At 40.5% G+C, this 15426-nt stretch overlaps 1 protein-coding gene across 3 annotated transcripts; it reads left to right on the top strand.

Moving 5' to 3' along the window:
* The first annotated feature begins 9314 nt into the window (after positions 1–9314).
* On the top strand, positions 9315–11861 carry LOC102544932 (transcription elongation factor A protein-like 3). 3 transcript variants are annotated; one of them, XM_031671507.2, is made up of 3 exons: positions 9315–9475; positions 10039–10105; positions 10474–11861. In XM_031671507.2, exon 3 carries the CDS (start codon positions 10496–10498, stop codon positions 11093–11095), a length of 600 nt encoding a protein of 199 aa, XP_031527367.1. In that variant the 5' UTR covers positions 9315–9475; positions 10039–10105; positions 10474–10495; the 3' UTR covers positions 11096–11861. The 3 variants fall into 3 exon arrangements, with proteins under 3 accessions (XP_031527367.1, XP_072811974.1, XP_072811975.1); XM_072955873.1 differs by having other exon boundaries at positions 10469–11861; XM_072955874.1 differs by lacking the exon at positions 9315–9475 and adding an exon at positions 9869–9921 and having other exon boundaries at positions 10469–11861.
* The last annotated feature ends 3565 nt before the right edge of the window (positions 11862–15426 follow it).

Below are 15426 nucleotides of genomic sequence, written 5' to 3'. Positions count from 1 at the left end.
CAGGCTCCCAGGTAATTCTGATGCACACTAGAGCTTGAGAATTACCCATGTATACATATATTTTTATGTCAAGTATATTAAGGACAAACCAATGAAGCAACTAAAAGAAAATATAGATATATGTTAATCTGAGTTCAGGGAAAAGATCATAGGGGAGAAGGCCTATCTGAACACTAGAAAAATAAGAAAAGATGAAACCATAAAGGAAAAAAATTGATATATACTATGTAAAACATATTAAATATTATGGAAAAGGTAGCAAGACAATAAATAAAAGTCCAAGAGAAGGGTCTGTATGTCTTAATAAGATGTACTTCCTCAATTGAACACCATGTAATTTACTCTCTCATTCCAATGTGGGTAAAATATAAACAATAAAATTAATAAAAATCACATTTCTCTTGCACACTTAAAACTTTGATTGTAAGGGTCTGTCCTAGCCATTTGGAATTTATTCAATAACAAAAGAGGGATTATATGCTTGCCTTAGTTCCCTAATGTGGTAACGTGGTAAGGTGAAAATAGGGATACTCATTTGCCACAGTGCCTGCTGCTCACTATTAGTATTGGTTTCTGGTGGCTGCTGTTAAAAGAAGAAGAAGGAGAAGAAGACAATAGAAATGTATCTTCTCACAGTTCTGTAGAATGGAAGTCAGAAATCAATGTTTGGGGAGGCCTGTGCTCCCACTGGAAGCTCCACAAGAGAATCATTGCTATATAGCCCCTATCAAAGCTACAATAGTCAAAACAGTTTGGTACTGGCATAAGGACAGACATACAGGCCGATGGAATAGAAAAAACAGCCCAGAAACTAACTTGCATAGATATCGTCAGATGATTTTGAACAGGTTGCCAAGACCATAAAGTGAGGAAAAGACAGTGTTTTCAGCAAATGGTGCTTGGGAAACTGAATATCTACACGCAAAAGAATAAGGTTGGACCCTTGTCTTACACCACACACAAAAATTGTCTCAATCAGAAACCTAACCTAAGAGCTAAAACTATAAAGCTTTTAGAAGGAAACATAGGGGGAAATTCTCATGATACTGGATTTCTCCCTTTGGGAAGAAGAATGTCTATCTTATGCCTGTTCCACCATTGAATATGGAAGCACATAACTTCTTTAGTTCCACAGGTTCAACTGGAGAGGAATTTTGCCTCAGAATGAATCATACCTCAAATCTCACCCAGATTTGATTTAAATGATAATTAGATGGACTTGGAGTTGATGTTGGAATGGGTTAATACTTCGGGGACTGTTGAGATGGGATGAACTTTTTATATGAGCAGGACATGAATATTGGAGGGGGGACAGAGTTTGGAATGTTAGGTACTGAATCATGTCCCACAAATTCATAGATTGAAGCCCTAATCTCCAATGTAGCTGTATTTGGAGATAGGGTCTTTAAGTAAATAAGGTGAAATGAGGTCACAGGGTGATACCAAAATCAAATAGGCCCGGTGTGCTTACAAGAAGAGGAGGAGATACTAGGAGTGTTCACTCACAATCAAAAGGCCATATAAGGATATAATGAAAAGACAGCCATCTGCAAGCCAAGGGGAGAGGACTCGGGAGAAACCAAAACTGCTGACAACTTGATCTTGGAATTCCAATCTCCAGAACTGTGAGAAATTCATTTCTGCTGTTTAAGTCACTCAATCTGTGGGATTTTGTTATGGCGGACCTAGAAGACCAATACAAGATACAACACAGGTTGGTGGCTGCCAGGAACTGGGGGAGAAGGTAAAGGGAGGAAATTGCTTAGTGAGTAAGGACTTTTACTTTGAGGGGATGAAAATGCCTTGGAACTAAATAGAGGCAGTGGTTCCACAACACTGTGACTGTTCTAAATACCACTGAATTTAGAATACCTTTCACTTTAAAATGGTCCAATTTTTTGGATTTTTACTGTGGAAAAATAAACATAATACAAAATTTACATTTTAACCACTTGCAAGTGTACAATTCAGTGGCATTAAGTATATTCACATTGTTGTAGAATCATTACCACTATGCATCTTCAGAAATTTTTCATCATTCCAAACTGAAATTCTGTACCCATTAAACAATAATTTCCCATTCTTCTCTCCCCCTGGGCCCTGGTAACCACTATTCTACTTTCTGTCTAAATGAATATGACTATCCTAGGGGCCTTATATAGGTGGAATCATACAGTATTTGTATTTTTGTGTCTGGCTTATTTAACTTAGCATAATGTTTTCTCGATTCACCCATATTATAGAATGTAGCAGAATTTCATTTCCTTTTAAGGCTGAATCATATTCCGTTGAATGTATATACCACATATTATTTATCCACTCATTTTTCAATAAACAATTGTGTTGCTTCTCCCTTTTGACTATTATGAATAATGCTGCTGTGAACATGAAAGTACAAATATCTGTGTAAGCCTCTGCCCTCAATTCTTTTTTGAGTATATACCCAGAAGTGGAATTACTGGAATATATGGTAATTATATGTGGGGTTTTTGAGTAAATGTCAGAATGTTTTCCACAATAGCTGTACCATTTTACATTTCCACTAGCTTTGTACAAATGTTCCAATTTCTCCACACATTATTCTCACTACCACATTATTTTCTGAATTTCTTTTTATAATAGCAGCCTAATGGATGTGAAGTCATACCTCATCATGGTTTGGGTTAGCATTTCCCTAATGACTAGTGATGTTGAGCATCTTTTTATATGCTTTGGATATTTGCATATCTTCTTTGAAGAAATGTCTGTTCAAGTTTTTTGCCCAGTTCTCAGTTGGGTTCTTTTTGTTGTTGAGTTGTACAAGGATTTTATATTGACTCAATGTTAAACTTTTATCAGATATATAATGTGCAAATAAATCCCTAATTCTGTAGGTTGCCTTTTCACTCTCTTAATAGTGTTCTTTGATGAACAAAAGTATTTAACTTTGATTAATTCAAAATGTCTTAGTTCTGGTTGCTATCAGTAGAAATACAGTACACTAGGTGGATTAAACAACAAATATTTTTTTCTTACAGTTCTGGAGACTTGGATGTCCAAGATCAAGGTTTTGGCAGATGCAGTGTCTGATGAGAATCCTCTTCCTGGTTTTCAAATAGCTGTCTTCTTGCTCTGTCCTTACATGGTGAGGAGAGAGCGATCTCTCTGATCTCTTCCTCTTCTTATACAGACAGTGATCCCATCATAAGGGCTTCACCTTCATGACCTCACCTAAATCTAATCTCTTCTCAAAGGCCCCATCTCCAAATACCATCAAACTGGGGATTAGGGCTTCAATGTACGATTTGGAGGAAGACATAAACATTCAGACTATAGTATTACACGCCTGGCCCCCCTAAATTTATGTCCTCACAAGCAAAGTGCATTCATTTCATCCCAACAGCCCTAAAAGTTTTAACTCATCCTAGCATAAACTCTAAAGTCAAAAGGGCAAAATCTCGTCTAAGTACTATCTAAATGAGATATGGGTTCGATTCTAGGCGTGGTTCATCCTGAGGCAAAATTACTCTCCAGCTATGAACCTGTGAAACCAAATAATTTACATGCTTCCAAAATACGATGGTGGGACAGACATAGAATAGACATTCCTAGTCCAAAGGGAGAAATAAGAGAGAAGAAAGAGTGAATCAAAACCTAGCAAGGTAAATCCCATTAGCTCTTAGGGCATGAGAATAATCCTCTTTTGGTTCCATGTGCTGCCCATTCAAGTCTATTTTCTGTGAAAAGTTCATCAGCTATTGCTTCATGTTTATTTCTGCACTTTGTCTTCACACAGCACTGTTTAATTCTTTCAGCTTTGAGTGTGCTCTTGCTGTATTCACTATTCTAAGATACAGAGCTTAGATGGGAAATGATTAGTGATCTCCCTCCTACCCCTCTTTGTTACTCAAATGTGACCTCAGTAGGTTTCCAATGTGTGTACTTTCCCTCCAACATGGGACATGACACCCATGAAAGGTTTTCCTAGCATTGAGTGGCAAAAGGCCACTGAATCTGGTAAAATCTGACTCTTGATCAGTAATGCTTTCAGAGAAAAATCTTAATCAAAAGGGTGAATATGTGAAAACTAATAAACAGAAACCTCTTTTAAAATGGAGTCAGGCAGCCAGAAGGGGGAGCTCTCATGCCCTACCATATCAGTTGCAGACCCAACAGAAGGATAAATACCTTTACATGCCCAGTAAGAAGAAAGTAAGGACTTTACTACCCAGGAGTAAGAAGGAAGAATTTCTTCTTGCCTGGTAACATCTCAGCCAATGAGAGACTGTCACAACTCAGCCAGCGAAAAGCCACTACCCTTAGAACTTCATTTCCTCCAATGGACTCTTTGTTTTTGTGTATAACAGCTCCTCCCAACACCCCTTTCTACTCTATAAAAGAACATTCTTTCCTTTGTTCTCCAGGCTTTGCCTGTGGTTTGCCATAGCTTGCATGTCCTGAATTGCAATTCTTTGCTATTCCCAAATAAATATATTTTGCTGGTAAAAAACTAGTCGTTTTATTGTTTTAGGTCAACAGCACCAATTACTTAATACTGTTTTTCTCTATGCTTTGGGTGTCATATTCAATAAATCATGGCCATATTCAGTGACATGAAGTTTTACCCACCTTTTTCTTTCTCGATTTTCAAAATTTTAGCTCTTATGTTGAGATCTTTGATCCATTTTGAGTTAGTTTTTGTAAATGGTGTAATGTAAAGGTCCAACTTCATTCATTTGCATGTGGATATCCAGTATTCCCAGTAGTATTTGTTTAAAAGGCAGTTTCCCCCCTGTTGAATAGAAAATAACTGGAATGAGAAATTCACTAGAGCAACTCATATGGACTGTCTGAAGAATCAATGAACTTGAAGATAGGTAAATAGATATTTTTGAGTCTGAAGAACAAAATATAAATAAAAATGAAGAAAAGTTTAGAGAAACACAGAGAACCCTGATACACAATCAAACATACCAACATAGACGTAATGAGAATCCCAAAAAGAGATGAGAAAGAGAAAGTGGCAGAGAAATACATTCAAAGATATAATAAACAAAACTTTTCAAATTTGATTAAAAAATACTAATATACAACTGACTTCTAATCAAAATCGTGGCAATTAGAAGACAGTGGGATATTTTCAGAATATGGAAAGAAAATGACTGTAAACTAAGATTTCTTAACCAGAAAGCACAAAGATATTTTTATATCTTTTCAAAAGAATACAATAGTGGAGAAATAGAGGAACAAAAAAAGACAGAAGATATATAAAAAAACAAACAGTAAAATGGCAGATATAAATCCTACCTTTCCATTATTACATTAAATGCAAATTGATTAAATGCTCCATTCAAAGGGCAAAATTTAGCAGAATGGGAAAAAAGCATTATTCAATTATATATTATCTATAAGATAAATATTTTGGATTCAAAGAAATAAATACAATGAAAGTGAAAAGATGGAAAATATATACAAAAAAGAGTAACAAAAAGAGGAGTGGCTATTTTAATAGCAGACAAAAAAGACTTTAAGACAAAAAAATGTTACTGGAGTACAAGAAAGATGTTTTAAAGTGATAACATGGTCAATTCATCAGGAATATATAAAAATATAAACATGTATGTCAAAATGCATAAAGCAAAAAGTGACAGAGTAAAAGGGAAAAACAGACAATTGATAATAATTGGGGACTTCAAAATGACACTTTCAAAATTGTATGGCACAAGTAGGAAAAATATCAACAAAGAAATAGGACATAATGTGGGGGAAGATATAGTTCAGTGACAGAGTGCATACTTAGTATGCATGAGGTCCTGGGTTCAATACCCACAGGACTTCAATTAAAAAAAAAACACCTAATCACTCCCCATCCCTCCCCCACAAAAGAAATAAGACACTTAAATAAAACTACAAACCAACTAGAATAACAGACACCTACAGAATACTTTAAGCAACATCAGAATATACATTCTTGTCAAGCAGCCTTGGAATATTCTCCTGGATAGATCATATACTAGGCCATAATAAAATCCTACATAAAATTTAAAGGATTGAAATCATACAAAGAATATTCTCTGATGACATGCAATTTAATAACCAACAACATAAGGAAATATGGAAAATCTACAAATACATAGAAATTAAACAATATACTTTCATTTAATCAGAAGAAATCATGAGAGAAATTACAAAATACTTTAAGATGAATGAAAACAAAAACACAACATGCCAAAACTTATGAGATGTAGTTAAACAGTGCTCAGAGGGAAATTCATAGCTTTAAATACTTATTATTAAAAAGATGAAGATCTCAAATCAAACATTTAAATTTCCACCTTAAAACACTAGAAAAAGAAAAGCAGCTTAAACCCAGAGAAATCAGAAGAAAAGAAATAGTAAATTTAGAGTGGAAATAAATGAAATATATACTAGAAAAACAATGGAGAACATTATTAAAACCAAAAGTATTTTCTTGAAAAAAAAAAAACCTGACAAAACTGTAGGTAGACTGCCAAGGAAAAAAGGATGAGGATTCAAATTAACAAAATCAGGAATGAAAGAGGAGACATCACTCCCAATTCTACAGGTTTGAAAACGATTATAGGGGAATATTATGAACAATTGTATGCCAACAAATAAGACAAGATAGAGGAAATGGACAAATTCCATAAAGACACAAACTACCAAAACTGACAAATAGAAAATAGAAAGAAAAGTAACATTACTGAAAATGGCAGGGTATGGAACTCCAGGACTTTATCCCTCCCCACAAGCAACTAATGAACTGGCAAAAACTATCAGAATCAAGTTTTGTGGAATTCTGGAATCTAGTAAAAAAAAAATTACAACAACTGGAGGAAATTTGGTGAAGAAAGAAACTCTTGCTTTGTGGTAAGAAGTTTTAAGTTACCTGTCTACCAATCCCCATGCCTCAGATTGGTAGTAGTTTGTAGATGACAGACCACTATCTGGGTTCAGATTGCTAGTGCCAGAAGGAGGAGTTTGGATTCTATTCTCATAGAGTTGTGGTTGTGGATATTGGTCTGTCTGGTGGCTGCCTCAAGGACCAGCACAAATCTTTCCCTTGATCATAGCGCGCTAATAGCATTACCAGGACTGGAGTTGGAACAACACCCTCCTGAGTGACTTTTGTCAAAAGTATTTAAAGTTATAGGTATTGGCCATAGCAGCCTGGGGCAAGAAACATTCCGGGTAAGCAACAGACAGACTGAGAAGCTTAGGAAGGAAGAGTTAGGGAAATGACATAAATGGAGGAAAAAGCACTTTAAAAAACTCTCATATAATGAGGAATCAAGAAGTCTATGCTCAAGGTTGGACACATGCTCAGAAAAGGACAAAGACGACCATAAACATTCACCCTGGGCTGGCCTTCAGGCTCTGCACAAGCAGAAGGTAAAGCATTAAAAAAGTGCTCAAACTCAGAGCTCATCTGCAAAGACTGGGAAAGTAGTTTTTTTTTCTTTTTTTTGGCTGTAGGCATTTAAGGTAACTGTCCAAACACTAGTTGATCATTGAGCTAATGAAACAGAGACTTCAATGGCCAAATATGACAAAGAATGCAGAAAATACAAGACTATTTTAAAAAGTCACTAAATAAGGAAACAATAACCCACAACAGAGAGCAACAACAGATCCTGGGAAACAGATGATTCTGATTTCTAGAGTTGACAGTTTCTCATATACAAAACATCCAGATTTCAATGCAAGTTGTGCATAAGGTATATGAAGAAACAAGAAAGTATGGTTCATTCACAGGAAATTAAAACAAGAAGTATTGGAAACTGACTGATAAAGTTCACATATTGGACTAACTAGACAAAAATTTTAGATCAATTGTCAAATATTTTCTAAGAGCTAAAGGAAACCATGGACAAAGGGCTAAAGGAAATGCCCCAGAAAATATAGGATATCTGTAGAGAAATAGAATATAAAGAAATAAAAGTTATTAAAAGAAACCAAACAGAAATTCTGGAGCTCAAAAGTACAATGACTGAAACGAAAAGCTCACTAAAGGGGTCCAATAGCATGTTTGAGCATGCAGAAGAAAGAATCTGCTAATTTGAAGACAGATGAATTGAGATTATACAGTCTGAGGAGCAAAAAGTGAAAACAATGAAGAAAAATGAACAAAACCTAAGAGATCCATGAGACACCATCAAGCACAGTAACATATCCATGATGGGAATCCCAGAAAGAGACAAGTGACATAAAGGGGCAGAAATAATTTTTGAACAAATAATAGAAGAAAATTGCTCAAATTAGAAGGAAGACACTAATATGTGCATCTAAGAAGTTCATTAACTCCAATCAAGACAAACCTAAAGAGACCCAAACAAAGACACATTAGAGTCATATCATCAAAACCAAATATATGGCACTACACTGTAGCAACGACAATGTCAATTGTCTAGTTTTGGAGTTGGGTGGTGGTTTCACAAGTGTGAAAGAGGAAAGGGAAAGGGAGAAATGGAAGAAAAGGAAAGAGGGACAAGCAGGGTTAAATGACGAGTCTGTTGTAAAGCAAGGATTTTAATGAGTCTGTTCATCTCTAGTCCATATTTTTAAATGTCTTAATGCGTCCCTTTTTTAGCTGTCAGACATTCTCCATAGATGAGAACAGGTCAAATGTTGGCATGCAAGTTTCCGGTGTGGAGAGAAGTGAACAAAGAAAGCGAAAAGGAAGTTGGTGAAATCAGTTGGGGTATATGGATTTTGAAGTCCCTCGAGGATCAGGAAGTGGTGTCCAATAGACACTTGGCAAAAAGGGCCTGAGGCTCAGGGGAGGGAATAACCTGGATACGTAGATTTGGGAATCATCTGAGTTTAGAGGGAAATGAACAGAGATCACGCAAGGAGAGAGAACATGTGGACTAAAACAGGAGGCCCAGAACACCACTACTCAAGGTGGTAGCTCAATTCCCGGAGGGTATCACCACTTGGGCTCTGCAGTCAGGCAGAGCTGGTCTTGAAAGCGGGTTGTGGGGCTCGGTTGCTGAGCGCTCTTGGCGAAGTCGGGTACCCCGCTGTGATCAGCTGTCACAACCGGTGATAATGGACATCTCAGGGGGATGCTGCGCAAGGACCTGAGATGTGCCAGGTAAAGCACCTGCATCAGGAAGCCTCCTCCCTCCTGCTCTGTCAGTAACTCCCTCCTGCTCTGTCAGTAACTCCCTCCTCTCCAACCCCTGCCCCCCAAGGTCTGTCTGCAGCTGTTGGATCCCTTGGGGACGCGGGTGAGGGGGCGGAGCGGGGGGGAGCAGAGCTCGGGTGACGTGGCGCTCACGTGACCAGCCGGGCTCAGACGTGGGCAGCAGCCCCCGCGCGCGCCCGCCCGCCAGCCCTGCGGTCCGGTCCCGGCCGTGTCCGCTCGCATCGCCCGCGTGGAACCAGCTCCCCGAGCTCCCGGGGTGGCGGGCGAGGGGCGAGCGGGCTTAGGCGAGCCCGAGGAGGCGCAGGCCTGGCCCGGGCCTCGCAGGTCAGTGTGAAAGTGGGCGCTGCTGGAGGCCCGGGCGGCGCGGGAGGAGGATGAGAGGAGGATCCAGAAGCAGCGGGGCGGGGCCCGGGGAGAAGGGAAGGGTCCAGAGATGGGTGAGGAGGGGCACGGGGTGCGGCGTGGGCAGGTGGGGAGGGAGGACCCAGCAACCCATCCCGCCCCCTAGGACGCCCCTCCCCTGCACCCTACAGCCATTTTCTAGCCTGAACTGGGGTGGGGTGCGCCCCCGTAGTTCAACAGTGAAACAGACGAATTCTGAAAATAGCCCACCTGTCACACTCAGTGCCTATGAGAAAATAATGACTTCTGTGTAAAGGGGTGGGACTGGGGCGGGTTGCCTGCAGGGGAGGGGGCTACAGAGACCCAAAACAGTTTAGAAAGCATCCTGGTCAGATGCCTGATGCCTGAGAAAAGATATGGCGACTGAGGTGCGGGGTCAAGGGAGGTGGGGGAGGAGACGTCTGATGAGGCGGGCCCAGATTCAGGAAAGGGATCTCAGTTCACTGAGCGCTCAGCCTCTGCCTCTGTCTCCTGTCTGTCTGCAGGTCCGCGTGTCTGTTCCCAGCACTCTGCAAGACTAGGAAAAGAGGAACCTGTCCAGAGTCCCTGCAGGTCAGTGAAAGTGGGATGGGGCACTGGACAAGTTGAGGGGACAGGTTTGGAGGGCACAGCTTAGGCAGAATTTGAGGGCCCCACTGCCCACCCCCCACTACATGTAATATACACACTTCCTTCCACGCTGAAGGTTGGTACAGAAGGTGGCAGGGCCTGCCCTGGAAGTGGTTGGCTCTCATGTACAGGAGGAACGGTGTGGTAAAGTGTGTCACAAGGCACACTAAGAAGGCCAGGCCAGGTCAGGGAATCCCTGACAAGGGCGAGATACAAGTGCTATCCGGAGCTGCATTCCACCCCCAGGCCCTCAGTCTCTCTTGTCTCCTCTTTGTCTTCTCTCCCCACCCCACCCCATCCTCCCAGCACAGGAAAAGGAGGCGACATTTCAACATGGAAAAACTCTGCAATGAAAATGAAGGAAAGCTGGAAAGCGAGGGAAAGCCAGAAGATGAAGTAGAGCCTGAAAATGAAGGGAAGTCAGATGAGGAAGAAAAGCTGGAAGTGGAGAAGTCAGAACACGTGCGAAAGCTCCAGAATGAGGGACGGCCAGAAGATGAGGGATCACCATATGGTGAGGGGAAGCAAGAAAAGCAGGGCAAGTCTGAATCCGAGGGAAAACCACATGGTGAGGGCAAGCCTGAATCCCAGGCAAAGCTGGAGAGCGAGCCACGGGCTGCTGAAAAGCGCCCGGCTGAAGATTATGTGCCCCGGAAAGCAAAAAGAAAAACAGACAGGGGGACGGATGATTCCCCCAAGGACCGTCAGGAGGACTTACAGGAAAGGCATCTGGGCAGTGAGGAGATGATGAGAGAATGTGGAGATATGTCACGGGCTCAGGAGGAGCTAAGGAAAAAACAGAAAATGGGTGGTTTTCATTGGATGCAAAGAGATGTACAGGATCCCTTCACCCCAAGGGGGCAACGGGGTGTCAGGGGAATGAGAGGCGGAGGTAGGGGCCAAAGGGGCTTACATGATATCCCATATCTTTAATGCCTTTGGCCTTCAATTCTGACTCCTCTGGTGAGAATGTTGCTGACCCTGCTTTCCCTGGCAGGCATTTGCCAGGCTATGTGCTTTAACCTTAAGCTGATACTTTGCTTTAGGTGTCACTCTTGTTACCAGCAGCCTTTTGACCCAACTACAGTGCTCTCTGTGTTTTAGTAGGGGATTTTCAGCCACGTGCATGAAACAGATGTTCATGGTACACTGTAAAATAACAATAAAGGAAAAACAGTTTTCAGAACCACATATACAGTATCAGCCCATTTTTGTGAAAATATAAATGTCTGTATCATGCATTTGGCACAAAGAAAACTCTGGAAATGTGTGCACTAAATATTGGGCAATGGTTTTTCCTGCAAGGTAGCCAGAAAATAGGCCTCGCCTGCTCTCAGAAATGAGGCCAATCGCTTGATGGTTAGGTACTTACATGCCATTCCTCTGCAGGTGCACTCATCCCCATCTCTTCCCCTCATTGTAACCATGTCAGTGGGCACTGCTGCTGCATCTCCTGGGTCCTCTACTGTCCTATGGCTCCCACCACGTGTGATTCTTTTTATTTCCTTTGCTCACTCATCTCTACTTTTTCCTAAATGATATGGATTATGTTTGTCATTAAAAAATAACTAAAACCAGGGGGGAGGGTATAGTTCAGTGGTAGAGTGCATGCTTAACATGCACGAGGTCCTGGGTTCAATCCCCAGTACCTCCATTTAAAACCAAATAAATAAACAGAAAACCTAAAACCAGAAAACAATGTGTGATAAGTGATTGGACTGTTCAGTGAGTTTATGATAGCAATGAAGACACTTAAAATTCCTTTTGTCAGAACCTACAATAATAGGTAAAACTCATGTTGACTCTGGTACTCGTAGCTATACTCATAGCTAGAGGAATCAACTTCGCAGTCATAACAGACACACTGCTGCAAGGGTCAGTGTTGTTAACTGTAAAATGGTGAGAATACTTGCCTCATGGGACTACCAAGTGGATTAAATGAGGTACTGAGTATATGAGTTGGTTTAGACCCAGCCCCCCCCCCCAGATACTTGGGAGAGAAGTGGCTCCTTTACTACTCCCATGCATTAGCAGGTATGTGGATGTAAGCAGACACTTAGAGGAGAACTGAGGGAGGTCTCACTTGTGCCCCAGGAACAAGTCCAAGCAGCTGAGAGATAGGTGCCACTCTCTCCTGGATAGTGCCCTGTCTGCTGGGCACTGTGCCCCTTCTCCTGGGTCCTATATCCATTACTGATACTATATAATGAGCTGGAGGCCTTAAGTTTCCAAAGCCCTATCAATTTATCTGAAGCCAATGCCCACCTACCCTTGATCTCTATAGAAGTGTAGATAAAGCCCTCTTTTCACCTTAGAGTTATGGTTACCTAGTTACCTGTATTTCCCTGGTGCTACTTGGGACTCTAATACCTTTCAGACTTATTTTTTAAGTAAAATGATCATTTATGTGTATTTTGTTGGTTTGTGTTTTCGTGTGTTTTGCATACATAATTATCCTTATTACCAAATTCAGATACGTCAGGTTAGACCAGGAGGAAAACATCTGCATGATAGAGGCTGTACTGTTCTCACAGGTTAGTATCTCATCTGCAGACTCTCTTTCCTAGGTTGAATTCTCTCCCAGGAAACTTGTCAGGCCCTGCTTTAGCAGTTTAGCAGACCCACCAACATTTTTTATTTTTAGATCCTTATTAGTGAACATGTGGTAATAGACCAGCTGCATCAGCAATACCTGAGAGCTAATTAGAAATGCAGAATCTCAGGCTCTACTCAGACCTACTGAGTTAGAATCTTCATTTTAACAAGATCCCCAGATAATTCCTATACACATTGATGTTTGAGAAGCACTGGATTAGAGGGAGACTCTTTCCAGGCTCCCCACTCCCACCTTCATGTGAAATATGTACCTGAAAGGGTAAATATATGCACCATATAAGGTACACATCATAGATTATTAAACAGATCCATGTTTGTCAAACTGCAGTTACCCCTTCTCCCATTCATTAGTAATTAATTGAAATAATAGTAACTTAAAATTAATTCACTAGGTCAAGACTTGCAATTTTTAATGAAATAAGATAAAACAGAGATGAATAGGGTTAAATAGAAAATATCAAGTTGCAGGTAGTTAAGGTGAACATTGTTTTGTGAAATTTGTGTTTCAGTTATGTCTGTATGTGTATGCAACATGAGTTGTGATGAAAGATATATTTCTGACTCTGGGCTGTGTTTTTTAAAAAAATGAGAAACTCTGCACTGGACTCTTTGCATTGCAAAGCATATCCAGTCCATTTAATATACTCATATCCCTAGTACCCAGCACAGTACCTGATAAACAGTAGGCAATTACTAAAATGTAAATAATAATGACTAATTCAGAAACTCAAATTTTGCCCCAAGTTTAACCCATGTCTACATAAATAAAAGCTTGGACAAATAACTTTTAATTGCCTAACAGCGTTTACTTACACATCCAGAAGGATCCAGGAGCCATGGACTTCACAGGATGAATAGAACCTACTGCAGTTCACAGCCCCACCTGTCACTAGTAAAAAGTATACACTCAACAGTACCAAGGAGAGCTCCTGGGCTGGCAGGAGTAGAATTTCTTAACCTCAGGAAGACAGGCTCTGCAAAGTGAAACTAAACAACTATGCAGTACTGTAAAGGGGTGCAGTGGAGGGTTCTGTGTGTGCCACAGGAGCACAGCCTCACAGAACAGAAGCATGACTGCAAGGATTGGAGGCCAAGGGGGAGGGGCTACCCTGGAGGGATAGCAGCTGAGCTACTTACAGATGCTCTTTCTCCATTTAGCTTGTGAGAATCAAGGCCTTGGGTTTTAGAGACAACATATGGTATATTAGTTTTGTGCTTGGATTCCTGATGGTTTCCAGTTTTAAGTGGAACCTAGAACAAGGAAAAGATCTACAGTAGTTCCAGGCTATAGTGCACAGTTAGAAAAAGAGGGATAAAGCAGTGGTCCAGTTTATGGATGTATTTTCTTGGTATGTTGACTGTAGATGCAAGTGGATGTCTGCTGCACTGTAGCCCTGCTCAGGAATGACTCAGAAAGCAGCAGAAGATAAATGACACCAGTGGGTACAATTTTGTTTGGTCCTTTTTGTATGAACACATCATGGCTATAGATATGGATCTACCCTGGCTCATGTGCAATGATTAAAAGATTGATCAGGGAATTGGAGGGAATTAAATTGGAAAATTAATGATGTGGAAGTCTGAGGAATAGGTTTATAGATAGCCACTCATAAAGGGCACAGATGGTACAGATATTTATGTCTCAAGATAAAATCATTTACTATTGTACAACCAATTACTACACACTTAACAGCTTAACAAAACACTTATTTATTAGCTCACATGTCTGTAGGTCAGAAGTCTGGCACAGCATGGTTGTGTTCTCTGCTCAGGGTCTCACGAGGTTAACATCAAGATGTCAAACTGAGTTCTCATCTGGAAACTCTGGGGGAAAATCTACTAACAAGATCATTTAGGTTGTTTTCAGAATTCAGTTCCTTGCAGCCTTAGGATTGTGGTCGTACACTTATTCCTGGCTGCCAGCTAGGCTACTTTCAGTTTGGAGAGGCTACTTGCATTCTTTACCATGAGGCTCACTCCATCTGCAAGTCATCGATAGCACATTGACTCTTTCTCATACTTCTACTCTCTGAATTCTCTGTCTCTGACTTGAGACCCCTCATTTAAAGGAGTGGTGTTATTAGGTAAAGCCCACCTGGATAATCTTCCCATGTTAAGGTCAATTGATTAGAGAACCTAATTACATTTGCAAGATGACTTCACAGAAATACGTGGATTGGTGCTTGACTGAATAACTGGAAGAAGGTATGTGTACACCATCAGCTGGTAATTTGGTAGGCCATCTTTAGATTCTGCCTACCACAGTGTGCCTTCTGGTCCCCAAAGATTCATGTCTTTCCCAAACGCAAAACATATTCACCTTCTCCCAAGGTTCCCAAGGATCGCATCCCATTACATTGTTAGCTGAAAAGTCATCTCATCATTGAAATCTTTTAAACCAGATATGGATGAGGATCTTGGACATAACCATTAAGTGAAGTTCCTGAGGATATTCCTGTCCTGTGTGGACCTATGAGACTAAAGACACAAATTTTCTGCCCACAAAACTCCCAACATATGATGATGGAATAGACACAGGATAACAGTTACAGACAAACATGGGGTAAATGGAAGCTAAAAAGGAGTCACAAGTCCAAAACAGCTCAACTTCCATTATTAGGTTTCAAGACCTGAGAATAATTCTTTGT

This window comes from Vicugna pacos, chromosome X (assembly GCF_048564905.1).
Source record: "Vicugna pacos chromosome X, VicPac4, whole genome shotgun sequence".
NCBI classification, from domain to species: Eukaryota; Metazoa; Chordata; class Mammalia; order Artiodactyla; family Camelidae; genus Vicugna; species Vicugna pacos.
The sequence above is the reverse complement of the archived record's forward strand: the minus strand, read 5'-3'. Positions and strand labels throughout refer to the sequence as shown.